The sequence below is a fragment of the Myotis daubentonii genome, chromosome 3 (assembly GCF_963259705.1).
Source record: "Myotis daubentonii chromosome 3, mMyoDau2.1, whole genome shotgun sequence".
In the NCBI taxonomy this organism is placed as follows: Eukaryota; Metazoa; Chordata; class Mammalia; order Chiroptera; family Vespertilionidae; genus Myotis; species Myotis daubentonii.
The window spans coordinates 136711335-136738182 of NC_081842.1; the positions used below are offsets into that span (position 1 = coordinate 136711335).

At 40.7% G+C, this 26848-nt stretch overlaps 1 protein-coding gene across 7 annotated transcripts; it reads right to left on the reverse strand.

The window, feature by feature from the left end:
- Window positions 1–409: 409 nt before the first annotated feature.
- On the reverse strand, window positions 410–26599 carry MCUR1 (mitochondrial calcium uniporter regulator 1). 7 transcript variants are annotated; one of them, XM_059688669.1, is made up of 9 exons: window positions 26018–26596; window positions 16196–16315; window positions 10666–10769; window positions 9461–9562; window positions 8563–8604; window positions 7683–7754; window positions 4276–4329; window positions 2539–2653; window positions 410–1737 (listed from the first exon to the last, which is right to left on the reverse strand). In XM_059688669.1, exons 1-9 carry the CDS (start codon window positions 26436–26438, stop codon window positions 1682–1684), a joined length of 1086 nt encoding a protein of 361 aa, XP_059544652.1. In that variant the 5' UTR covers window positions 26439–26596; the 3' UTR covers window positions 410–1681. The 7 variants fall into 7 exon arrangements, with proteins under 7 accessions (XP_059544652.1, XP_059544654.1, XP_059544653.1 ...); XM_059688671.1 differs by lacking the exon at window positions 9461–9562 and having other exon boundaries at window positions 26018–26598; XM_059688670.1 differs by lacking the exon at window positions 7683–7754 and having other exon boundaries at window positions 26018–26598.
- Window positions 26600–26848: the final 249 nt, after the last annotated feature.

Genomic DNA, 26848 nt, shown 5'->3' on the forward strand with positions numbered 1-26848 from the left:
ACAAGTTGATGTCTGCTTTGGAACATAATCACATAGAACACTTTCTCCCTTGGGTGCTCTTTATTTTGGAGGAGTGTCTGTACTCCACGCCTTTTCTCTGAGCTCTGCCAACCAAAGTTATTAAGTAGTTGCAACTGTGGTCTTAATGGGATGTCATGTCCTTGAGTCTTTACTACTTAAGGCAATTGCTACATGTGCAGCATTTTCTGGGGATCCTTCTCTGAAAGAAGAATATATTGATAAAATATTTTATGAAGCAGTTAAGTCATTTTAAATCTAGTTGAAAAGATTAAGTTGTTATTCACTTAATGCAAAAGTACTCGACTAAATTTCAGACTTATTTGGAATTCAGAATCTTTGTGCTACACAAATGTTTTTTTTTAAAAAAGGCAACAGCTTACACTTTCCGAAGTTTAGAAATGACATCCACAGGACAATAGGTGACTTTTTTTTTTTTTTTTTTTTTTTTTTACCAGTGTGGTTGGAACAGTGATAGTGGGTATTCATTCTACCAGTCTGATCAGGTGGTCTCAACGTGGTCTCTCCACTGTACCAGATTACGTACACATCTGCATGTGGAGGACAGCAAAGGTCTTGCCAATGTCATCCGGTCTAAAATGCTCATTTTCTCCTACCTGCCAGTCATTCCAATAGGATGCTTTTGAGATGGTGCTTTCTCAAAATACCCTTTTATCTAGGAATTTATTTGTCTTAAATATAGAGGTAAGATAGATATGAGAATATCTTTAATAACCAAAGAAATCAACCTAAACTCAGATGATAGCCGGCATGAGTTTTCTAATTTTGAAAGCCTACGATCTGAGCTTGTAATGGGCCATTTCTAAAAGTGCACACACTCTCTAAATATCCAGATGCTGCCACAGACTGCCTCCCTTGTATAAAAGGCAGAAGACGAGAGAAGGAAGCAGACCCCATCCCACAAACTGAAGTAGACGTCCATGCTGAGAATCAGCAAGTTTTCCAGGATGGCATGGTGGAGTGTGACCATAGCTCTCCAATCAGGAGGGAGGGGAAGAAGGGCCCAGTGAGAGAGAGGGAGGGAGAGAAACCCACAAGAGTCCCCATTACAATTACAAGACCTCACCAGGCAACAAGATTTTCTAGCCTGAAGGCACATAAAAATACCCATAACAGTAACTGACTAAGACAATGGCAATTGAAAGAAAAAACCCTCCTTTGGAAGTAAGGTACAGCTGTTTCATTAGGGACGCTGAAGCTAAGGTCGGGACAGGCGAAGCGGTATGGTGCTCTTGGTTTACTTTCTGTGATTCTTCAGCGCTCAGTAAAGCCAATGTGCCTTTTAAACGGAGACCCCAAGTCCTCTCTCTGTGTGACAAAAGATTACAATGGTAGCTACACAAATATTTACTGTTGCTGTGTCCCACAGGTTAGGCCGAGTTCACCGATCCAGCTGAGTGGAGTCTTCCGTGTTTTGTCCACCGCCGCTCAGCGTTATAAAGTCAACCAAACAGAAACGAGAAAAGGAGCAATTGTGAAATTCCTGACTTCTTTGTGTTGGTTATAGTCCATAATTTGCATAAAATAAATAATAGGCTTTAAGTAAAAATCGGTGTTAAAAGTTGAAACGAGGGGTAGGGGAGCACAACAACCTGGTATTCTCAAGGCAAAACAATAGAGATCTCTTTAAATATACACTTTATTATATCCACAGGCGATAAAATCCCAGAGCTACTGTTAGGCATGTAAAAACAGACCCTGTAAAAAAAACATAATTAAGCACAGTATTAGTTATATTAATAGTTACCTGAGAGAACATCTCTTTATTAAGAAAACATATCCACCTATCTAACAAGGGGGAAACCACACTGATGTGCCACATTCCACGAGACACCTGCCCATAAAAAACCCCCACACCTTGAAATCATCATTTTTCAAGGACAAATGTATCAAATAATCAAAAGAACTTTCAATAAGAGTTTAGAATCACAAAGTCTGTGGTCACAAAGCACATGTATATGTACTGCAAGGGACACAGCCTTCGTTTTATGAGCAAAATGTCACTTCTTAATACTATTGTACCTTTAAAATATTGATGAACCCAACATACTAAATTTGAGTTAAAATAATGGCTAATTTTTTTGTATATGAAGCTTTATTCCGTTTTGTCTCAAAAATTGCAAATACCTCCTTATGAGGAAGATCACCAATAGAAGAAGAAAGATCACAACTTAAAAACTTTTCGTTCTATCCACCCAATATTCCGTCTTGAATTCCACTTAAAATTTTTTTTAAATAACTGTAATTCAATGATAGTATCTTATCAGATTTAAGATTCCACTGACTGTAAAGTACATCATTTTATTTACTTCTAAGAAAAAATTGCCAATCTGATACTGTCTATCGGAAATATAAGAATCTTGCCAAATTCAAAGATATTAAAATATGAAAAAATATGTGTTAGAATTAATGAAATGCAATATCTATCCAAGTTATTTTATAAAATTTATTTATTTTATTGTCAGCTTGTTGCAATTACCTAGATATAAAACAGCTTACCTGCTAAATATTTAATATTGTCAAGCTTGTGCGACTCGAGCATGGTTTTGAGGCCAGCAACCTCAGTATCTATCTTCCTGTCTGTCTGGGTGACGGCCCGATCTTGCTGGGCATGCTTTTAAAACAAAGAGATTCGCAGCATTACACCACTTGGGATATACCGTCCCCTCTGCTGTCAGTCCTGAGTTCCTGCCCACCAAGGTGCAGTCAAGGGAACTGGGGTAAGATTAACGAGACTTAGGCTTTAGTCTTAGTTCTACTATCCTCATGCTATGTTACGTTGGTCAGGGCCTTTAATATACTTAGGCCTGTTTCTTTCTGTTTGAAAAAAAGGAAAAAAACAAACAAAAAACCATTAGTCCTGCCTCCACACAGGCTAGAGAATGCAGTGTGATAATCTACATAAAGTTGCTCTGCAAGTAATGTTAACATTATGAAGCCAGTCTGTTCTTAATGGCAATAAATATGTTCCACCCTTCTGAGTTCGCCTTAATGAAAAGCATACAAGAATGCTTTAAAAAATGAAAAGAATCTTGGATAATTTAAAAGGAACAGTGCTTGCCTTGACACTGTTTCTATTCACATTTTTTAAAGTTTTCTTCTTTTATAGTTCAAACACCAAGTGTCTTATTATTATTATGAGGCTGGGCTGTACCAAAGGCCTATTTGTGTTTTTCTCAAATATAACAGGCAAACTAGATACATAATTACCCCCAAAGGATGGTGAGTTTGGCTGATGTTATAAAGGGGTTGTCATACTTCACTAATGCATCAAAGCACTAGAAATGCTTCACTAAAAATTCTAGGGCAGGTAAGCAGTTCCCTATGGCTAACAATTCAGGTAACAAATAAAAAAACAAGAGCCTAGACGAACAGAAAAGTATTCCAGAGGAATATTCCAATATTCTCTCATGGAAATCTCCTGTGGGTTTCAGAGGTTCCAAGTAATACAGAATGAAAAAGAAGTAAATGCATGCCATTAATTAAAAATTTTAAGTCCATTCCTTATTATTCTTAAATCACTGAGGTTTAAACTTTTATTATGATAATCAAGTAGTTGGTTAAATGCAAAAAAATCCTATGATACTCCACTTCCAGGTATATGCTAAAAAAAAAAAAAATAAAAAAAAAAAATTGAAAACAGGGACCCCAACAGATATTTGTATCCCCATGTTCATAGTGGCATTATTCACAACAGCCACCAGATGAAGCAACCCAACTGTCCAGAGACAGAATAATCAAATGTGGTGTATCCATCTAATTATTATTCAACTATAAAAGGGACATTTTGACACATGCTACAATATGGATGAAGCTAGAGGACACTATGCTAAATGAAAATAAGCCAGTCACAAAAGGACAAATGCTGTATAATCCCACTTATATGAGGTACCTACATTAGTCAAATTCATAGACAGAAAGTAGATAGAGGTAGTCAGGCGCTGGGGCGGGGGAAGTTACTGTTTAATGGGAGACCTTCAGTTTTTCAACATTAAAAGAGTTCTGTGTATGGATGGTAGTGAAGGTTGCATAATAACGTGAATGTACTTAATGACATACACTTAAAAATGATTAAAATGGTACTGTTTATGCGTATTTTACAACAATTTAAAAAATTCTATGACATTAAACCTGCACATACTTTCCTATAATACATCACTACAAATAGCAGTAACAACGCACAGGATGAAGCAGAGATGAATAACATGACCAAGAAAAGTCGGTCTCAATTCTTACCAATGCCACCATTTCTGTCCTCATTTCCAGCAGCTTCCTTTCGTTTAATGAATACTGAAACAAACATGTCACATAGGTCAGATTCTGATTTCTTTCTCTCTCCTCTCCTCCTCCACTAGTATCTCAAATATTCTGGTCTCACTACTTCCAAGAATATGTAACACTAGAAACTGCCTCCAGGATAAAGGAGCCTACGTGACCCTTTCCTTCAGATCTATTTTTTTTGAGGTTTCTTATTTATATTCACTCATCACTCCAGTATCTGGACTCCCTTTTGTCAGCCTTCACCTTTCTCTCTCTGTTTTTTTTCTTTTCATTTCTTAGCTGTGATGTCTCTAGATCCCTCCCACTCTCATACCGGCACTCTAGGGACCAATTTAGATGGATGCGGAGTCATACGTGTTTTGGCTTTGACAAGAGAGTTGAAAAGTGGGGAATAATTCCAAGAAAAATTGCCCCTGGGACTACAACAGCATTACTTGTAAATTAAAAAAAAAGAAGAAGAACAAGGAAGAAGGAAGAAGAAGATGAAGAAGAAAAGGCCCCAAACCCCAAACGAAGGACTAGTCATAGTACCAATGAATGCTCATCTCTGTCTTTAAATGCCAGGGCTTCAGACCAGGAGAGAGCTATGCATCTGATCCCCGCCAGAAGGCAGGGGGAACTGGATTTTCTTCACACCTTTAAATTCTGGCCTTCAGTAAGTCAATATTGATTCAGCCACAAGAGAAAAGAAAAGCCTACATATCTTGATATTGCCATGATTTTTAAAATAAGTGCCATCTTCTTGTATCCCAAAACAGTTCACTTGCCATAGTACGTTTGAAACTGGCTGTAAATATCACCCCAGTTAATGTAATTGGCACAATATTACAACTTTATTAAACAAGGGAATGAGAGGGTCAAATAACTCATTTTCATCAAAGCATGTTAAATGCATACTAGCTGCATAATATTATGTTACTGTCCTGCACTTCAGAATAATCTAAGTTTAGGATCGCCAAGAACAACTTCTCAGCTAGATCAGTAAATCATATAAACTCACAGGCTTTAATCCAGGCTCACATCCCATATTTCCCAATCTTCTAGGTATATTTCTTCCCAGCTTGGTTAACAACAGGCATCTTCTTAAATCAAGTGAATTCAGCCCTGGCCGGGTAGATCAGTTGGTTAGAGCACTGTCCCATATGCCAAGGTTGCGGTTTTGATCCCCAGTCAGGGCATTTACAAGAATGCATAAATAAGTGGAACAACAAATCTATGTTTCTCCCCCCAACCCTTTCTCTCTAAAATAAACAAACAAAATTTTTAACAAAGTGAATTCAGAAAATTTGTTAAGTACACAAACTATAAGGACAAAGGTAACCAAAAGAGTCTCTCCTCTTCCAGATATAGTCATATGCTAGTGATCACTAAGTATTTTAGTGATACTAAGTGATTTAATCTTCATGGTTGAAAACATTTTAAGACTAGAAAACGGGTAATATGAACAGAATAATAATTACTTGATATAATAAAGTTTAGCTTAACTATTGAATTCATACCCAGTTCCAAAATATAGTGAAATACTTGTTTGCGTTTCAATGTTAGTTTCATTTATCAGCATAGCATATTTTAGTTGAAAGCAAATTGTGAAAAATGAGAATACAATGAACAAATTTTGAGAACTCAGTTTCTGCATGTGTATCCAATTCTATGTTAGTGAAAAGTGCTTTATATGCCCTTACTCATTATGCTAAGAATAAAAAAGGTATCTCCCGAATGTTATTAAATCCAAATAAAGACTGAATAAGAAGATAGATGGGTTAAAAATCAGAGGCAAGCCAACACATAAAGATTAAAATATACAATTTATTGCCCCCATGTTCATAGCAGCATTTACAATACCAAGGTATGGAAGCAACCTAAGAGCCCATTGATGGGTGAATGGATAAAGAAAATGTGAGGTACATAGTATAAATCTCAAATGAAATCTTATTCTGTCATAAAAAATAAGAACATATTGCCACTGCAACAACATGGGTGAACCTTGGGAGCATTATGCTAAGTGAACTAAGTCAGACAGAGAGACAAATACTGTATAATCTCACTTACATGTGAAATCTGAAAAAAAACAAAAACAAGAAACCTCAGGAGCTCACAGATACTGAGAACAGATTAATGGTGGCCAGAGGCGAGGGATGGAGGGTGAGCAAAATGGGTGAAGTGAGTCAAAAGGTACAAATTTGCAGTTAAAAAATGAATCCTGGGGATGTAATGTACCACAGGGCAACTGGAGTTAATACTACTGTACTGTATATTAGAAAGTTGCTATGAGAGTAAATCTGAAAAGTTCTTATAACAAGAAAAAATTTTTTAACTACGTAATATGGTGATGGATATTAACTAGACTTACTGTGTTGATCATTTTGCAATATATACAAATATCAAATCATTATGTTGTACACCTGAAACTAATATATGTCAATTACACCTCAGTTAAAAAAAAAAAAAAGATTACTGCAAAAACTCTGAGGGAAAAAATATTGTATTTATATGCATTATCTTTGAAAAAGCAAGGGCAACAGAGCTGTATTTCCAGTTTTCTTAGTTTATCTTTTTGGTAACAAATGTGCAGCACTAACTTTCCTAACTAAAAGTTTCAATTTAACATAGCTTACTCACTTAGAATTTGCATTTCAAAATAATATAGTAAAGTCATTGCGATTTCTCTATTAAAGAAAAAGATAAAAGGGAAATATTTTTTAAATCTTGAATTATGGTATAAAATTTAATATTATTTACTATCAAGTCAAGATTGAGTTTCATTTCTTTATTAATATCTAAGTGATACATAATTTAGTATCTCTGAAACAAAAAAGGATTCAAACTTATTTGACCAATATTTTAATTTTAAAGTTTTTGTTGTTGTTTTGTTTTTTAGAGGAAGGAAGAGAGTGAGAGCAAGAGCGAGCAAGAGCGAGAGAGAGCGAGAGCGAGAGAGAGCGAGAGCGAGAGCGAGAGAGAGAGAGAGAGAGAGAGAGGGAGAGGGAGAGAGAGAGAGAGAGAGAGAGAGAGAGAGAGAGAAACATTGATTGGTTGCCTCCCATACGCTCCCTGACCAGGGATCAAACCTGCAACCTGGGTATGTGCCCTGACCAGGAGTCAAATCACCATTTCTTCTGTGTATGGGACGATGCTCTAACCGAGTGAGCCACACTGGCCAGGGCAACATTTTAATTTTAATGTTACTTATGAAAGCATCAAATTTAAGCCCTACTCCAAAATATAATTAAAATAAAGAAAAAACTGTCTTAATAATGAAATATTTAATAGTACTTGTGAACTGTGTATAAACTTAGACTTGACCAAGCATTCCATCCTGCAAAAAATTTAATTCATACTCTATTTTTAATAAGGGAACATACCAATTCTTTTACTCTGCTCTTTTCTAGATTGAAGTCTAATTTGGAATCTGTGCGGACCTTGACCACTTCATCCTAGTAGGAGGGCAAACAACAAAGAAAGAAAGAAATCCAAAGTAAGAAATTAAAACCCACTGAGTGTGTGAAGCCTGTGGAAGCTGCCTCCACTCTTCTAAGTAAGGGGTCAGCCCAGGTGCTCACAGAGCTGGGGACCAGTGACTGGGGAGACTCTGGCCAATCCACATCTGGAGTCAGCCCTGCTTTGGGACTTTCCAATATATACAGAAATAATTCCCTTTTATGCTTAAATGAGCCTAGCATGGGTCACTGTTGCTTTTTATTTCAAACTTCCCAAGATAATAGCCTGTGGAATTTATGATTAAAGTTGTTTCTTGGACAACTTTGGAAAGCAGAGATGGATTCAAAGAAGTAAAATATTACAGTCTTATTTAAATACAGCCTTCTTTCTGACACTCACCAAAATCTTTTCTTCTTTCACATCAATGTCCTTGCCATTTAAAAAAATCAAACTGGCACAGTGCTAATCATTTTAAAATCACATGTAATTCTCTAAAGACATGTGAGAACCCTTTAAAGAGAATTTAAGGGTTCCACTTGGCTACTTTAGAGAATTTCTTATTTAAAAATGACTTAATTCCTTCTAGAACACAATTTTCTTAATGAATTTAGTTACACGCATCAGTAATTTACTCATTGGCTGTGTTTTTAGCTAAATCTTTCAATGTGTACCTTTGAGGCATATCACACAAATATTTAACATAGAATTAAGTTTTTAAGAACATATAAAGTATTTGTAACATTATATTTATTATTAAGCTTAGGTAATTATAAACAAGCAAGCAAATAGGAATGAGGATCTTACCATTATTTGTTGTTTTAACTGATGCAGTTCAAGTTTTATTTTCTAAAAACACATTAAAAAGAAACAAGTCAAAAATATGTTTAGAAGGTTAGAAAAAAAAGAAAACTTGGTAACAAACTAATATTAGAACATGTACTTATGCACAAGGTCTTCCCTCATTCAATGTGAAGTTGCTACATTCAGAATACAACCTTAGCTGAATAGTCTCCATAGGAGAAGTGATTACTTGTCATGCCAGGATGGTGCAATTTTTTTTTTTTTTTAAATACACATTTGTCTTCAGAGACTTAGCTTTCTTGAATACCTCCCTTAAATTTTTTTTTTTAACTAAATGCCCTCAAACAGCTGACTTTAAGGATAATTCTGAGAGTTTCAGACTTCATCTTTTTCTAGCAAAAGAAAGCATCTTTGCTAGAAGGTTTCTTGCAAGACTAAGACTAACACACAGGTAATAAATGAGCTTCCTTTATGGGATTCTGATAGGACTAACAACACAAGGAAGATGCAAAGACAGCATTTATTTAAATGCTGATCCCATGTCACACTTTAAGAAACTAAGGGCTATTTTATAGCTGCATTTATTCATAATAACCAAACACTGGAAACAATTCTAATATGCATCATAGTAGAATAATGTGGCATATTCATATACCACAGACAATGAAAAAGAATGACCTACTGCTGCAAGACACACTGAAGATCCCATCACTTCCAGTTCTAGCATGGGCAAAACCAGTCAATGGTGACAGAATCCAAGACAGTGGCCACCTCTGGTACTGCATACTTTGTGATGATTCATCAAGATGTACTCTTACTTGTGCACTTCCGTTTATGTACATTATATCTCAATGTCTGAATATGAAGCATTTTATAAGGATAAATGGCTGTTTAGTTTTACCTCATTTTCTGCTCTGAGGGCTGAAAATTCACTCTTCTCCAAAATAATCATATCTTTTTTCACGTTAGAAATCTGAGACATTATTTGCTGAAGAGTGATCTCCTAGGAAAAGGAAAGCAAAACAGATAACCTAGTGCAGTCTAGGAAATCCACCTCCTATGGTCTCTACCTGGTATCATCTTAATGAGAAACTAGAAGAATGGGGACACAAGAAAAGAGGTTTTTCTCTTCCAAAATGAGAAAAGGAAAAGAATAAAAACTCAAGTCTAGTATCATCATCAAGTGGATGACAATTAAAAGGGTGGCAGTCTGAAGACCACTGGGTCAAAAACACACTGCAATAATTCTGGCCACACCTCCATTTATTAAAGTACTAGAGGCCTGGTGCATGAAATTCGTGCACTCACGGGGAGGTCCCTCAGGTTGGCCTGTACCCTCTTGCAGTCCGGGAGGCCTTGGGGGATGTCTGACTGACGGCTTAGGCCTGTTCCCTGCGTGAGCCTGGCCTCTGGCTAAGCGGTGCTCCCCCTGTGGGAGCACACTGACCACCAGGGGGCAGCTCCTGCATTGAGCATTTGCCCCCTGGTGCTCAGTGTGCATCATAGCGACCGGTCATTCCGCCATTGGGCCGAAACCGGCTCTCCAACATCCCCCAAGGGGTCCTGGATTGCGAGAGGGCACAGGCCAGGCCGAGGGACCCCACCAGTGCATGATTGGGGCTGGGGAGGGACGCAGGAGTTTGGCCAGCCAGGGAGGGACTGCGGGAGGGCTCCAGGGCATGTCCGGCTGTCTCGCTGTCAATCGGCCGTACCCAAGCAGCAAGCTAACCTACCGGTCGGAGTGTCTGCCCCCTGGTGGTCAGTGCACGTCATAGCGAGTGGTTGAGCAGCCTTATTATGCTTTGATTGGATGAATGGAAGACCTGACACTTAACATATTAGGTTTTTATTATATAGGATGGTGGACTGAAACAGTTTTCAAGCAGAGAGACTTTTCAAGTATAGTGAATTTCTAGCATAATAATTTGATTCTACAAGAGTTTACTAAATAGCTTTGAGCAAATACTTTTTATGCCACTGCAATAATTAGCCTCTCAACTATGATAAAAATTAACTACATGCTTTTCAATATTATCCAAAATATATATTACAAGTGACATCTTCCCTTTAGATTTCAAATTTGCAAGGTGCCCTGACAACGCTAACCTGTTGCATCTTGGTGACCATGTCTTTGTAGACGATATCCATGTTGGCCTCCGTGATCTTCACCAATGCAGATACAATGATTTCTGCTTGTTGAGTAGTAAACCCTAAGCAAACACACAAAGACAATCACACTCAGGAGACTCTAGCTGTCAAAGAAAAGCCTTCGTAGAAAGGGAGACAACACAAAGTTACACATGGAGCAAATGTCTGAATTCGAGAAGCAGGTGGAAAGTGGATGAGGAGACTACAGTCACAGGCTATTATGTCATCTGGACAAGTATGACATGTCTGAGTGTTTCCTCATGTGAAATGAGCAGTGGGCTAACTGCTCTCTAATGTCCTTCTGCACTGTCGAAAACCATGTTCTCAGAAGATGTCTAATAACATAGGGGATGCCTGTCATGCAAGGTCAAGTGAAAAAAAGCAAGACTCAATATTATAGATACAATTTATCACTTTTGTGATTTAACAAAGATTCTAGATAATTTTTATTTTCTTCAATGGATGTGACTTCCTTAATTTTAAAATGTATATACTTAGCAAAAATAATTTACTTACGTAGAAAAGCTCATTTGTTTTATATCGAGCATAAATCAAATTATTGACTATGGAAATTATAATTTTGCTGTTAATTTAATGTTCAAAGATAATGTTAAAATCAATCCTTTTGTTTTTCCTCCACAATTCTCTTCAGTCACTAGTGATAGGGGCCCACACTGGAAAAAAATATATATACTTTTATACTCAAGAAATGATGCTAAATTGAATTATATAAAGATTCGACTCAGGAGTATTACTGTTTTTAATAACTTTAGATAGTAATTTATATTTCACATTGGAAATGCTAATAAAATGTTCAAGTCCCTGGAAAGTAATTCTTTCTATTAAATATGTCCATCTATAAGAATTTCAGAAGAATCTATTGATTCTTTTTTTTTTTTTAATCCTCAACCAAGGATAGTTTTCCATTGATTTTAGATAGAGTGGAAGAGAGAGAAAAAGGCAGAAATATCGATGAGAGAGAAATACATCGATTGGCTGCCACCTTCATGCACCCGACTAGGGCATGGACCAGGGAAGAGCCTGCAAACGAGGTACATGCCCTTGCCAGGAATCGAACCTGGGACCCTTTGGTCTGCAGGTTGACGCTCTATCCACTGAGCCAAATGGGCTAGGGCTCTGTTGATTCTTATAATTAATTAATGGCACATTTGTTTGAATAAAGTTATAGCTGATATAATATGGATGAGATTAAGCATGAGACTATAATAAAAAAAACAAACAAGGCACAACGCAGCTGGTGTGTGCCTCAGTGATTGAGCGTTGACCTATGAACCAAGAGGTCATGGTTTGATTCTGTCAGAGCACATGCCAGGGTTGAGTGCTCAATGCCCAGGAGGGGGCGTGCAGGAGGCAGCTGATCAATGATTGTCTCTCATCATTGATATTTCTATTTCTCTCTCCTTCTTCCTTCCTCTCTGAAATAAGTAAAAAAATCTATTTTATTTATTTATTTTTAATCCAATTAAAAAATGGGCAAAGAACCTAAATAGACACTTCTCCAAAGAAGACATACACATGGTCAAGAGACATATGAAAAAAATGCTCAAAGTCACTGATCATCAGAGAGATGCAAATTAAAACAACAATGAGGTATCATCTCACACCTGTCAGAATGGCTACCATCAACAAATCAACAAATGAGAAGTGCTGGTGAGGATGTGGAGAAAAAGGAACCCTCATGCACTGCTGGTGGGAATGCAGACTGGTGCAGCCACTGTGGAAAACAGTATGGAGTTTCCTTAAAAAATTAAAAATGGAATTCCCACTTGGCCCAGTAATCCCACGTCTAGGAATATATCCCAAGAAATCAGAAACACCAATCAGAAAGAATATATGCACCCCTATGTTCACAGGAGCACAATTTATAATAGCTAAGATTTGGAAACAGCCTAAGTACCCATCAGCAGATGAGTGGATTAAAAAATGATGGTACATTTATACCATGGAATACTATGCTGCTGTAAAAAAGAACTCTTACTATTTGCAACAGCATGAAGGGTCAGTATCATGCTAAGTGAAATAAGTCAGTCAGAAAAAGGTAAGTATCACGTGATCGCACCCATATGTGGAATCTAAGTAACAAAATATACTGATGAACAGAGTGGATCCAGGGACATGGAAGCATGGAATAGAGTGTGGAATCTCAGAGGGAAGGTGGGGAGGGTGGGTGGGTGGATGGGAGGTAATCAACCAAAGACCTTGTATGCATATATGCATAACCCATGGCCACACTGACAATAGGGTGCTGAAGGCCTGGAGTGGGGTGTCGGGGGGTGGGCTGAAGGAGGTCAATGGGGGAAAGAGAGGGACATATGTAATATTTTCAACAATACAGATTTTTAAATATAATGTTGATAGGGAAAAAAATAAAAAGCAGACACACTTAAAATAAAATAAAAATATATTTTAAAAAAAGAGAGAGAAAAAAAAAAAGAACAAGGCACAGACTTAAAGGCGACAAAAAAGACCTTCAAAGACTTACTCCCAGCCCTGGCTGGTGTGGCTCAGTTAGGGCATCACCTCATACACTAAAAGGTGGCAAGTTCGATTCCCAGTCAGGGCACATACCCAGGTTACTGGTTGGGGCATGTGCGTGTGGGAGGCAAACAATAGGTGTTTCTCTCTCCCCCTTCCTTTAAAATCAATAAAGTTCTAAAAAACAATTTAAGAAAAGAAGACCTACTCCCTTTATTTCATTCAAAATCCTTTAGTTTTCAACATGTAGGTCATGCACATCTGGAAAAATAACCCAAAAGGTTGACCCACCAAAGTGTTAACGTTGGGATTTAGAATAGTTTTTCATGTTTCTTTTCTGTCTTCCTAATTTTTTGAAAATAAACATGTCTTTTGCAATTTTTAAAACTTTAAGAAAAGTTCATAGGTAAACATAATGAAATCTGGCAATCATGAAGAAAATAAAAATAGAGACTGGAAAAGACTTCTGCTGATAATAAAAAGCAAACTCCAAAGCCTTAAAATTTAACATGCACCCGTGGAAGGTGAAAGGGAATAAGGAAAAGCAGATGCCTGAAAACCTGCTGACTTACCAGATACAAATTATTTTTTGTAGGAATGAGAGAACAAGACACATCAGGGTTAGTGAGATTATAGACATAGCAAGTTTTGTTAATCAGGAGACATAACTGAAGAAAAAAAGGGTAAAGGAGGGAATATTCCTTGAAGGGTTCTTCCTGGCCTTACCCTAACCCAGACAACTTACACATCTATCACTGATCTCAGCACGGTCATACCCTACCCACACTTTAGTGGGGTCTTCACATCGCTGTTCTTGAAATATGCAAATATTCATGGACCAAGGTTTGAACCCAAGAAAAGCAGAAAGTACATATACCAAAACATCATATTTTTGACATATGCAATTCCTGTCTAAAGCAAATCTGAAAGAGGGAGAGGGGCAATAAACTCCACCTCTCGTTGGAAGGGTTGGTGGCCATCTAGAGTCCACTGCAGCTACCTTGCATTGTTCCACTTAACAAAACTACCTGTGCTCCCTCAACGCCATCATACACCTCGTGGATGTTGAAATGTCCCCATTGTCTCTAATATCTCCTTTTACAATTGGTTACTTTGAATACAAACACACAGTCACCACCCCACCCTCCACCCCCCAAAAAAAAGAATAAGAAAAAAAATAGGAAGACTGCTGTTCATCAAGATAATTTAGATGGCCCTCTTCTCACTTCCACTTTTCTTTTTGGCCAATGAAAGAAGTTTTTGGTGAAAAAGGCCTATTATTTCAAGTTTGAGAAGAAAATAGTTGCCAAAATTATTATATAGCATTTGACATTTTTTCCAGAGTACACTTACGTACATTATTTCATTTAATATTTAAAAGGCTCTTCGGGGAAAAAAATTAAATAGAGAAAAAAAAGTAAAAGGTTCTTTGGAGCCCAGCTGGTGTGGCTCAGTGGTTGAGCACATGTACCAAGAGGTCACGGGTTCAGGGCACATGCCCGGGTTTCAAGCTTGATCCCTGGTAGGGGGCACGCAGGAAGTAACTGATCGATGTTTCTCTCTCACAGATGTTTCTATCTCTCTCTAAAATCACTAAAAACATATATATATTTTTAAAAGGTTCTTTGGAATTCTTATTATGCCCATGCCATCAATGAGGTAATGGAAACTGAGGATGAGAAAAGGACTGCCTAGGCTAGAAACCAGCACAGCTTGAACCCAGAGCTTCTAATTGCCCCATAGGAACACAATTTATTCCATCACCTTGCCCTAGACATACAGTACATCTACAGAGGGCAGCTTTTCAGATACAATCATGCACAGCTGGGTAAATAACTATACAATGAAGTAAAAGCACATATATTTATTTCCAAGGCATAATCTATGATATATGAGGTTCTGATTTTGAGAGTATATGTATCTCAGTATTGGTGTATTTGTCTTGATAAGATTAAATATAAGGATGTTATCTATATACTAGAGGCCTGGCGCACAAAATTCGTGCATGGGGAGGAGCCCAGCTTGCACCCTCTCCAATCCAGGACCCCTTGGGGGATGTCTGACTGCCAGTTTAGGCCCCATCCCGGAGATGGGGCCTAAACCAGCAGTTGGATATTCCTCTCACAATCTGGGACCGCTGGCTCCTAACTGCTCACCTGCCTGATCGCCGCTAAATGCCCCCCCCCGCCAGCCTGATCACCCCTAACCGCCTCTGCCTGCTGGCCTGATTGTCCCTAACTGCCCCCCCTGCCGGCCTGGTCGCCCCCAAATGCCCTCCGGCCGGCCTGGTCGCCCCCAACTGCCCCCCGTGCTGGCCTGGCTGCCCCACACAGCCTGCTGTTCAGTCATTTGGTTGTCCCTCACTAACTCCCCTGCTGGCCTGGTGGCCCCATGCAGCCTGCTTTTTGGTCGTTACTGTTATTATTACTGTGATGGTGTCCCAGACAATTTGCATATACTCTATTATTATTATAGATTAAGTGCACTTTCAACAAAATTCAGAGCAATCTTTTACATTAATGAACACAAGAGCAGTGAGGGAAAATGTTAGTTTGAATGTTTTTTATAAAGAACACAATGAGTTGATATCAATAACTACTGCTCAGCAACATTTTAATTTCATAAAAATTGTAAAAGCACACAAGATGCAGTAATAAAACATCACTCCTGTGCTTCAGGTAGTCATCATAAGAACCACCCCTGAGTTTTGCTGACTTGTGTCTAACTTGGTATCTTTAGCGCTGTATTTCTGGAGTGATGTTAAAAGAATATGCTTCACCTGGACAGACTGTGTGAGAGAATCTCTACTGCACTGACAGAGCAAAAATGTCCTTCCACAGAAAATGAGGACTTAAGAAATGGAGACTGACCAAAAGATTACTTGTAGACTTAAAAGTCAAAGAGAAATCAGAGAAATTAGATGAAACCATAAGAGAAGTCATAATTTATTGTGTTCTTCTATGGCATTGAGTGACCAAAGAGAGAGGATTACCATTTTCTTCAAATAAACACACTAAGGCATGGGTGTCAAAGTAGAGCTTCCTACTCCCAGCGGAGGTGAAATCTCGGCGTTTGTGCTCCAACTGTAGGCACCCAGCAGAGAGGCTTAGCTCTAGAACAGAAAGGACAATAAAGTTCAAACAGACATAATGGTAAACAAAAGCAAATCAGCAACATGAAAAAAATCAGTCATACCTCAAAAGCCTGTTTGTTTTTTCACGAGAGCTTTATTGAGCTATAATTCACATACTACTGTACAACTCACCCATTTCAAGTATATAATTTGATTGTTTTTATTATATACTAGAGACCCAGTGCACAAATTCGTGCATGGGTGGGGTCCCTCAGCCTGGCTGGCGATCAGGGCCATCTTGCCCAGTCCTGATCGGGGCCAGCCGGCTGGGGGAGGGACTGTGGGAGGTTGGCCAGCTGAAGGAGGTTGGCTGTGGGAATGCACTGACCACCAGGGGGCAGCTCCTGCACTGAGCATCTGCCCCTGGTGTCAGTGCGCATCATAGTGACCAGTCAACCGGTTATTCGGTCATAACAGTCACTTAGGCTTTTATATATATAGATACAGAGTTGTGCAAGCATCCCCACAATCAACTTTAAAACACTGTCATCATCCCCCAAAGAAGCCCTATACCTAAACTCCCAACACCCCTACTCCCAGGCAAACACTGATTTACTTTCTGTCTCCATGGATTTGCCTACTCTGGATACTGCATATGAACAGAATCATAAGATATGTGGTATTCTGTACTGGTTTCTTTCACCTAGCATGGTGTTTTCAAAGTTCATCCACCTTGTAGTACGTGTCAGTACCATATTTCTTTTTATTGTTAAATACTATTCCATTGTATAAATATACCAATTTTATTTAACCTATTCATTAATTGAATGTCACTTGAGTTGTTTCTTCTTGGCTATTATGAATGCTGCTGCTATGAACCTTTGTATATAAGGTTTTGTGTAAACATGTTTTCAGTTCTCTTGGGAACATACTTAGGAGTGGAGCTGCTACACCATACAGTAACTTTATGTTAAACCTTCTGAGGTTACGCCAGACTGTTTTCCAAAGTGGCTGCACCTTTTCACATTCCCAACAGCCATGTATGAGGGTTCCAATTTCTACACATCCTCAACACTTGGTATTAACTTTTTTATTATAATCATCTTAGCGGGTGTAAAGTGGTATCTCATTGTAGTTTTGATTTGCATTTCCCTAATGGCTAACGATGTTGAGCATCTTTCAATGTGATTATTGGACATTTGTATATCTCCTTTGAAGAAATTTCTATTAAGACCCTTTGCCTATTAAAAAAATTGGATTATCTTTTTATTGCCGAGTTGTAAGAGTTCTTTACATATTTTAGATACATGTTCCGTATTATATATGATTTCATATATTCTCTCCCATTCTGTGAATTGTCTTTCACTTTCTTTGTAGTGCATTTTGAAGCACAACAGTTTTTTATTTTAGTGAAGCCCAATTTATTTATTTTTTCCTTTTGTTCCTTGTGCTTTTGGTGTCATATCTAAGAAACTATTGGTTAATTCAAGTTCACAAAGATTTACATCTACGTTTCCTTCTAAGTATTTTATAATTTTAGCTCTTACATTTAGGTCTTTGATCGATTTTAGTTAATATTTGTATACTAGAGGCCTGGTGAACAAAATTCGTGCATGGTGGAGGGTGTGTGTGTGTCCCTCAGCCCAGCCTGTACCCTCTCCAATCTGGGACCCCTCTCACAATTCAGGATGGTTGGCTCCCAACCACTCACCTGCCTGATTGCTCCTAACCACTCCCCTATCAGCCTGACCACCCCCTAACGACTCCCCTACCAGCCTGACCACCCCCTAACCACTCCCCTACCAGCCTGACCACCCCTAACCACTCCCCTACCAGCCTGACCACCCCCTAACGACTCCCCTACCAGCCTGACCACCCCCTAACGACTCCCCTACCAGCCTGACCACCCCTAACCACTCCCCTACCAGCCTGATCACCCTCTAGCCACTCTCCTGCCAGCCTGATTGATGCCTAACTGCTCCCCTGCTGGCTTGATTGCCCCCAATTGCTCTCCCCTGCAGGACATCTTGTGTCCACATGGGGGCAGCCATCTTGTGAGTTGGAGAAATTGTCAATTTGCATATTACTCTTTTATTAGATAGGATGTTGTGATAAGGGGGTTCAACTTCATTCTTTTGAATGATGTGGGTGTCCAGTTGTTCCAGCACTATTTTCTCCCTTAAATTGTCCTGTGACTCTGGTAAAAAAAAAAAAAAATCAATGGACTATAATGTGAGGGCTTATCTCTGGGTCTTCCATTCTATCCCATTGATCTATACTAGTATGTCTGTTCTTATGCCAGTGCCACATTTTCCTGATTACTGTGTAGTAAGTTTTGACATCAGGAAGTGAATCCTCTAACCCTGTTCTTTTTCAAGTCTGCTTTTGGCTATTCTGAGTCCCTTGCATTTCCATATGAATTTTAGGGTCAGTTTTCCAATTTCTGCAAAGAAGGCACCTGGAACTTTGATAGAAATTGTATTAAATCTGTAGATAAATTTGGAGGAGTACTGCCATTTTAACAATATTAAAGTCTTCCAATTCACACACATGGAATGTTTTTCCATTTATTTATGTCTTTAATTCTTTTAATAATGTTATACAGGTTTCAGAGTACAAATTTTATGTTTTGTTAAATTTATCCCTATGTCTTTTAATCTCTTTGATGCTACTATAAAGGGAATTCTTTTTTAGATTTTTCAGATTTTTCCTTGCTAGTGTGTAGAAATAAAACTGATTTTTGTATATTTAAAAAAATATATTGATCTTGTATCTTGCTGAACTTATTAGCTCCAATAGTTTTTTAGTGAATTCCTTAGAGTTTTCTATGTACAAGGTCGTCATCTGTGAACAGTGATGGTTTTACTTTTTCCTTTACAATCTGAATACTTTTACATTTTCTTGCCTAACTTCCCTGGTTAGAAATTCTAGTACAATGTTAAATGGAATGATGAGAGCAGACATCCTTGCTCCTGACCTTAGAGGGAAAGCAGTCTGTCTTTCCCTAACCTATATAATAAAAGGTTAATATGCAAATAGACTGAACGGCGGAACAACCGAACAACTGGTCGCTATGACGTGCACTGACTACCAGGGGGCATGAGTGGAACTTGGCGGGCGTTGGCCCTGGCGGGATGGTGGAGCAGGTGAGCAGGGCCTCCAGACCAAGGCGGGGCACTGGTCGCTGTCATTGGGGCGAACCTCTGGTGGTTACTGAAAATCCTTTGCTCCCACGCGCCGTAGTCCCGCCCGGCACTGACCCACTGCTGGTGCCTGGTGCCGGCCTTAATCACTTGGCACCATCAGCAGGTGCGAGTGACGGCTATCGGCCCCAATTGCCCCTCAGGGCTTCTCCACCCCCCCACCTGCTCCTGAGGGGAGATCAGGGCCAGCAGCTGCCTGCTGCTTGCACCCACTGCCAGCGACGGCCCAGCTTGCACCCAGTGCCGGTCCCAATCACTAGGCACCATCACTGGGTGTTAGCGGCAGCTGCCAGCCCTGATTGCCCCAGGGCTTCTCCACCTCCCCCTGCTCCTGAGGGGCGAACAGGGCAGCAGCTGCTGCTTGCACCCACTGCTGGCGCCGGCCCCAAACGCGCCTTTGATGGGTGCGAGCAGGGCCAGTGCTGTCAGCGTGTGGGAGTGGCGGTGGCAGAAGCAGGGCTGCCCATGGACAGGTGACCAGGGGCGCGGTGGGAGGAAGTGGGCGGGGGCGCAGAGGATGGGCCGAGACCTGTCCCCACGCCCACAGTTCCTTTCAAGGTGCACAAATTCGTGCACTGGGACCCTAGTTAAGTATGTTAGCCATGGGTTTTTCACAGATGCCCTTTATCAGGTGAGGCAGTTCCCTCCTAGTCCTAATTTGTCAAGTGGTCTTTTTTTTAAATCATGAAGGGGTGCTAAATTTTTTCAAATTCCTTTTCTTTGTCTTTTGAAATGATCATGTGGTTTCTCTCCTTTATTTTGTTAATAAGGTGCAGTACATAAATTGATTTTCAGATACTAAATGAACTTGGTATTCTTGGGACAAAATCCCATCTGGTCATGGTGTATACTCCTGCTATGTATTGCAAGATTTGGTCTGCTAGTATTTTTTTTTTAATCCTTATTTACGAGAGACATTGATCTGTCATTTTCTTTCCTTGTGATGTCTTTGCAAAAGCCCATTTTTGGAGAGATGAAGTCTAACGATTTGTATATTACCACTTTTATGAATTTCAGTGCACTTAACCACAGATCCAACCTGTTTTGTATACTTATTTCAAGGTGCTCATTTAAAGGAGGTGGCATAGTAATGGCTTCCTGGCTTTTGTATTTCATGAACCACAATAATAGTTTTATTTTTTTTTAATGGAACAACTGCAGTGTCAATTTATAATTTTGCCTAAAAAGGACATGTAAACGTAATAGCGCCTTACTATTATAATCATCCTAAAAAAGATATTTTGATAGCAAAGGAAATAAAAAAAGATGGACAACATAAAATAAAAATCCTCCATTTAAATGTAATAAACACAGATATGTAAATCTTGCTACATATTTGTTCTTACTTTTCAAATGATGCCAGGTGTTGTAGAAGAGTGGTAGAAGAGAGAACAGTCATCTACTAACTCAAAGTTCAAAGGTTTTCTCAGTAGATCTCCTAAATGACCAGAAAGATACTTCAGCTAATCAACTCCTATTCTCAGCCTTACACACTCTAATAGCAACTGCAAAGTAAGCAAAAAGATGACATGGACAGAACCCCACGGATCTGATTCTTCTCTGTAAGCCTAGAGCAGTGGTTCCCAACTTACTGATGACTTGGAATGAGTATGGTTGCTGGTCATAGTCAGCATCAAGTAAGATCAAGAGATCCAATAATCACTCTGTAGCACACAGTTTGCAGACTGACATAATATAAAATGCAACAATTGTCTATCTGTGTTTAATGGTTAAAAGGGGCCCTTACATTCAAAAAAATCACTAGCCAGACTATACTATAAAGTCCTTAGCAAAGCACACAAAGCCTGTGCCAATTTGGCCTCCACTTACCTTTTCAGCTTTCTTCTAGCCACCTGAGCTATTCTGCCTCCTGAACTTTCTTTCATACTTTGGTATTCCATCCTGAAGCTTGTTTTGCTCCCTTTCTCAACTGGTAAATTTTAAGCACCTTCTTTACCCCCTTCATTTAATTTGACAACTTCCTAAGTCTTCATTATGTTCTGGTTATGATTACACAGTTTATAGTTCTCTCTGCCAACCCCACCCCGGTCAGGGAGCAGCCTTTATTGCTCCCTTATCTGTGTTCTCAGCCCGGTACAGATGGCTCTATCATAGCACTTGTTATATCATTTCCATATCTGTATCATGTGTTAGTCCACAACCCCAAGAGCAGCCAATCTTAGTCATTTTTGTATTGTTAGCATCTAGCAGAGGGCCTGCCATACTGCAGGCCAACAACATATTAAAAACAAAAATTCAATTGTATGATTTCTAAGATCTGGATCATGAGACAGTCTAGAACAGCGGTTCTCAACCTGTGGGTCGCGACCCCTTTGGGGGTCGAACGACCCTTTCACAGGAGTCGCCTAAGACCATCGGAAAACACATATATAATTACATATTGTTTTTGTGATTAATCACTATGCTTTAATTATGTTCAATTTGTAACATTGAAAATACATCCTGCATATCAGATATTTATATTACGATTCATAACAGCAGCAAAATTACAGTTATGAAGTAGCAACGAAAATAATTTTATGGTTGGGTCACAACATGAGGAACTGTATTAAAGGGTCACGGCATTAGGAAGATTGAGAACCAATTTTGAGATCAACTCCTTTCTCCTCTTAACCTATCATCTTCCCTTTTTACATAAAGGAGTACCTCTTTTTTGTTCCTTTTTTTTCTATTTTTAAAGGGGTGTGGAGAATCACACCGTGCCTCTGCAGGTCCACTCAGAAATGACACCTACCCCTTCTATTCATATTTCATTGGCCAAATCAAGTCACAAAGTTCGGGAAGGAGAACCCAAAACATTCAGTGAACAGCTTGATGTTACCCCTTTTCTTAATCATCTGTATCACAGACCTATCCTGCTTTAATGCTCTTCATTGCACTGCTCCCTACTGGATATTATATTTACTTGTTTATTGTTTGCCTTCTCCTCCTAGATCTAAGTTCTGCAAGGTCAGGTGTGCCTGGTTTTGTTCACTATGTACCTGCAGCACTAAGGACAGTGCTTGCTTGGTATACGGTAGGCCAGTGATGGCGAACCTATGACACGCGTGTCAGAGGTGACATGCGAACTCATTTTTCTGGTTGATTTTTCTTTGTTAAATGGCATTTAAATATATAAAATAAATATCAAAAATGTAAGTCTTGGTTTTACTATGGTTGCAAATAACAAAAAATTTCTATATGTTGACACGGCACCAGAGTTAAGTTAGGGTTTTTCAAAATGCTGACACGCCAAGCTCAAAAGGTTCGCCATCACTGCAATAGGCACTCAAATAACTTGTAGTCACATGGGTCAGTAGTAACACGAATAGTTAATATCTAAAGGTGCTTACCATGTGCCTCACAACGTGCTAAATGCTGTTCATGCAGTAACTCATTTGAGCCTCAGCTCAATCCTATGGGGGATATAGGTCTATTATGACCCTCATGTTCCAAACAAGAAATATAAGACTCAGGGAGGTTGAGACACTTGCCCAAAGTCACACTGCCAGTTAGTGGCACAGCCAGCCTCTCGACCTCTGAGAGGCCTTGCTGGGCCCAGCCACTTATGATTAGGGGGCAGAGTCATAATGTCTATGCACGCAGCTGAGTGTCCACCACATGTGGGGACAGGGCTTGGGAGCATGCTCAGAAGACAGAGAGTAACAATGGCAAAAATAATAAGGTTGTCACCAATTATTAGGTGACAGATACTGTGCTAAGGGAGGCACATCTGATTATATGCTCACAAAAATCACAGGAACAAGTGTTGCTCTTTGCCTATGGTCTTCCTTTTTCACATAAATGAGTATCTCTTTTTTCATTCTTTATCTACAGTTCTGGGACAAAAATTGGTCTCATGAGAAGAGAACCTGAATGTCTGCTGACACAAAACAGACCTAGCTCTAAAAACATTGGGTGGGTGAATGAATGAATTAATGAATGCACCTCTCAAGGGGTTCTCCACAGGCCACCCCATCCATCACAGAACTGTTCAGGACTGTGTAATGGGTTAGGGAGCTTGAAAACATTGGAGTCTAGAAGCTGGCTTATGAAGAATGATGGGATTAGTCTACTCCCAATTTCCTTGTTTCTAATAACAAAATAATCTGTCCCCCTTCCCCAACAAAACAAAGCATTATGACTATTTTCTAAGCAAGAGCCAATTCCAACTTAGATACTGCTGATTTTTTTTCAAAAAAAAGTATTGGAATTTATTTCAATTGCAAGCTTATTTCAAAGAAATACTGTCATCTGAGAAGTGGAGAAAAGGGCTGGCCACTTCCCAGTTGGCCCTCCAACCCCTGCTGACAGAAGGTGAATGCCAGTTTGCTTTCTGTCAAAGGGTAACAGCAATACTCAGACATCCAGAACACCTCTGACTCACTTTTCCTCTTTTATTGTGATAACAAAACGGGGCCCACGAACTATAAATTCCTATTTAAAACCAGGAAGCAAGTAAACCGAGCTATGTTAAAGTGTAATATGAAATTCTCCTTGGGGGACCTTCAGTATATCAAAAGGATATTAAAAACACACACAAAAGAAGCCCAAAGTTACCTTTGACCAGAGGAGGAAACCAAGTACAAATTTCCTATCCATAACATCCTTAAGTCTAAGTAGCCCTACTTAGAACCTTCGGCTGAAGACAAAGGAACAAAACTCTCATTTACTGATGGTGAGTGGGCATACATGATCCTTAACTGTCTTGGCTGTGTTCCCCCATAGTATTTATTAATCCATCCACACTGTGAAGAATGACATAATCTGAGACTAAAACAACATTACTACTTTGCTCGTCAAAAAACTGATGAGAAAGAACACTCTCCCTTTTGTCCCATAATCTTGAGATTTTAGAGGAAAACAAATCACAAGTTTCCAGCTTGTCAAAAAAGAGCACCAAAAGGCAAAGTACAGAAATAAAGTTCAAAGCCGTCTCTAACTCAAAATTACTGCAGGACACTGACAGAGTTCACTCACTACTCATTCGCCAACCTCTGTATGTCAAGCTTGGTTCACTCTGTTGCTCTACCAGTCAGTATCTTCCCCAGCCAAACCTAGTAAATTGAACCTGTTTAGGTTTCCTTAATCTCATGTAGGACAGTGACTGCTCTCATCCCCTTCAAGTATTTAGCCGCCTTCTCAATGAAACTTATTCTGATGATGCTATTAAATTCAAACTGGAGGCCCATCTCACTTCCTAACCCTTACCACCTCTATTTTTTCCTGTAGTATTTATCCATTATGTACATATAAATATCATATGTTCATATGTAAATTGTATATGTATACAAAAATTATATCTATATCTATCTATTTAAACATATTTGTGTATCATCTCCTCTGCTAGAATTAAGCTTCAAGAAGTGTGGACAAAAGGGGCCACATGCTAACCTGACAAGCTCAAGGGAGGCCTGCTTGGCGGTCTTGCAAACTCAGAGACCTAAAGTAACCACAAAGGATGGTCTGAAATTAAACTTTAACTAAAAGCAATTATGGTGGGTAGTTATGTCCTAGGCTGGTATCTTCACTGACAAGGTCAACCTTTACCTTAACTGAGCCTATCTGTCTTTTTGCATCTATAAAACATACCCTTGAAATGTCTGGGTAACTTGTGACTTCCCTTTTTCTGGACCCCTTAGGGCACAGCCTAATGTGCCTGGGCTCCAGGACAGATACCACAAATTCCTTCATTGTTATGTTAATTGTTCCTGCACCCACCTAAGTATGTGTCTATTATTTTACTTTTTACCCTGCTTTGCTTTCTCCCTCCTCTCTAGTCTATCACCAATGGATTTCATGTAACCCACCTACGTCTGTCCTTTGATTGCAATGTATAAATACAGATGTAGCCCGCCATTCTCTGGAGCATTATCTCAATTCGTTGAGTTTCTGCTTCCTGGCATATGTCAACAGTTTGGCTCAAATAAACTAACAAAAATTCGTTACAGGTTTCAATGGTGTGTTTTTTTTACGTTAACAGAAGGAAGGCATTTTGTTGACTGATAGATCCCAAGTATCTAGGAAAGTACCAGGCACAGAATAGGAGCTAGTGCTAAACTGAAGGAAACAACGAACCCATTAGAGTTTAAACTTAAATTGTAAAACAGTCCCTTCATTCTCCAGAGCTCCACTTCTCAAACGTGCAAGCCTTCCGCACACCCTTCATCAGAGTTGCTGGCAAAACAGCAACCTGTGTGCTAGCGCCCACGTGGTAGCTCTGCACAGGGGCGTGCACAAACTCACCACCCCGACACGCACCACCTCCCCGCATCCCATTTCAATTTTGCGCCCAAACCCTTGGGCCGGCATTTCGAGTAACTCAGGTCTTCTTAGCTGGCCAAGTCCTGGATACCGAGGACCAGAAGGGCGGGGCCAGACAGACCTTCGTCCCCACGCCCTAGGAGCCTGGTGACCTCCAGTGACCCGACCTCTGGGTCTCCGGGCCTTCCCCCGGGAGGTCAAAGCCACAGCTCCTCCCGCCCCACTGTCCCAGCCCCACGGGCGAGCCCCCTCTCCTCCGACCGCCGGACCCTACCTCTCCGGGCGGAAGCGAGGGCGGGCACTCGGCCATGGCACAGGTGGAGGGGGCCTGCGGCACAGGCGACGCCTGGGACGAGGCCGGGCTGGCACCTCCACGCGCAGCAGCGCCCGGCTGGGGGCGCCCTGGGCCCCAGGCGCGAGCGCTCCCGGTCTCCCCGGGGTCGGCGCGGGGCGGCGGCGGCCAGGCGCGGGACGGGCACCTGCACCAGGAGGAACAGCGCCGAGGCACGGGACGCGACGCGGGCCGCGGGGGCGCGGGGGCCCAGCGCCTCCAGACCTTCCGCGAGCGCGGACAGGCAGCGGCGCGCCGGGACGCCGCCCGGGCTTCCGCAGCGGCCGGCGAGTAAGAAGAGCAGAAGCCGCCGGCGGTCCGGCGGGCGCTTCGGCCCCTCTCGCGAGACGGAGCCACCGTCCATCCCGGAGGCTGTCACTGGCCCGGGCGCGCGCGCATGGCGTCCGCGCGCGGCTCCGGTCACGGGCGGCTCCGGTCACGGGCGGCTCCGGCCCGAATCCGACGGCAGGACGCTGTGCCGCAGCGCCGGCGGCCCTTCCAGCCGGATGGGCGGGGCTCCGGGCGCGCGCCTGGGGCGGGGGGCGGGGGGCGGGGCGGGGCGGGGGCGGGGCTGGCCTCCGTTTCCGCGCGGGAGGCGATCCCGTCCCGCTGAGTAAGGCAACCCCGGGAAGTGGGGTGGGGCTGCGGGCGCTCCCGGACCCGGAGCGAGCCTGTGCGGCATGATTTGCATATCTATTACACAGGCGTCCTTATGGAGACATTCACCACCCTGGTGCCCTTCAGACTTCGGTGAAAAGTCCCTGCATCGCCAGG

Bases quoted from the DNA above. Each gene is read 5' to 3' on its own strand.
- MCUR1 (XM_059688669.1), bottom strand. From the start codon at position 26,438: ATGGACGGTGGCTCCGTCTCGCGAGAGGGGCCGAAGCGCCCGCCGGAC. The intron at 9,563-10,665 runs GTTAGCGTTGTC...TCCTTTTCCTAG, and splicing joins TGGTCACCAAGATGCAACAG to GAGATCACTCTTCAGCAAAT. The intron at 1,738-2,538 runs GTAAGCTGTTTT...TTTTTTTTACAG, and splicing joins CAATATTAAATATTTAGCAG to GGTCTGTTTTTACATGCCTA.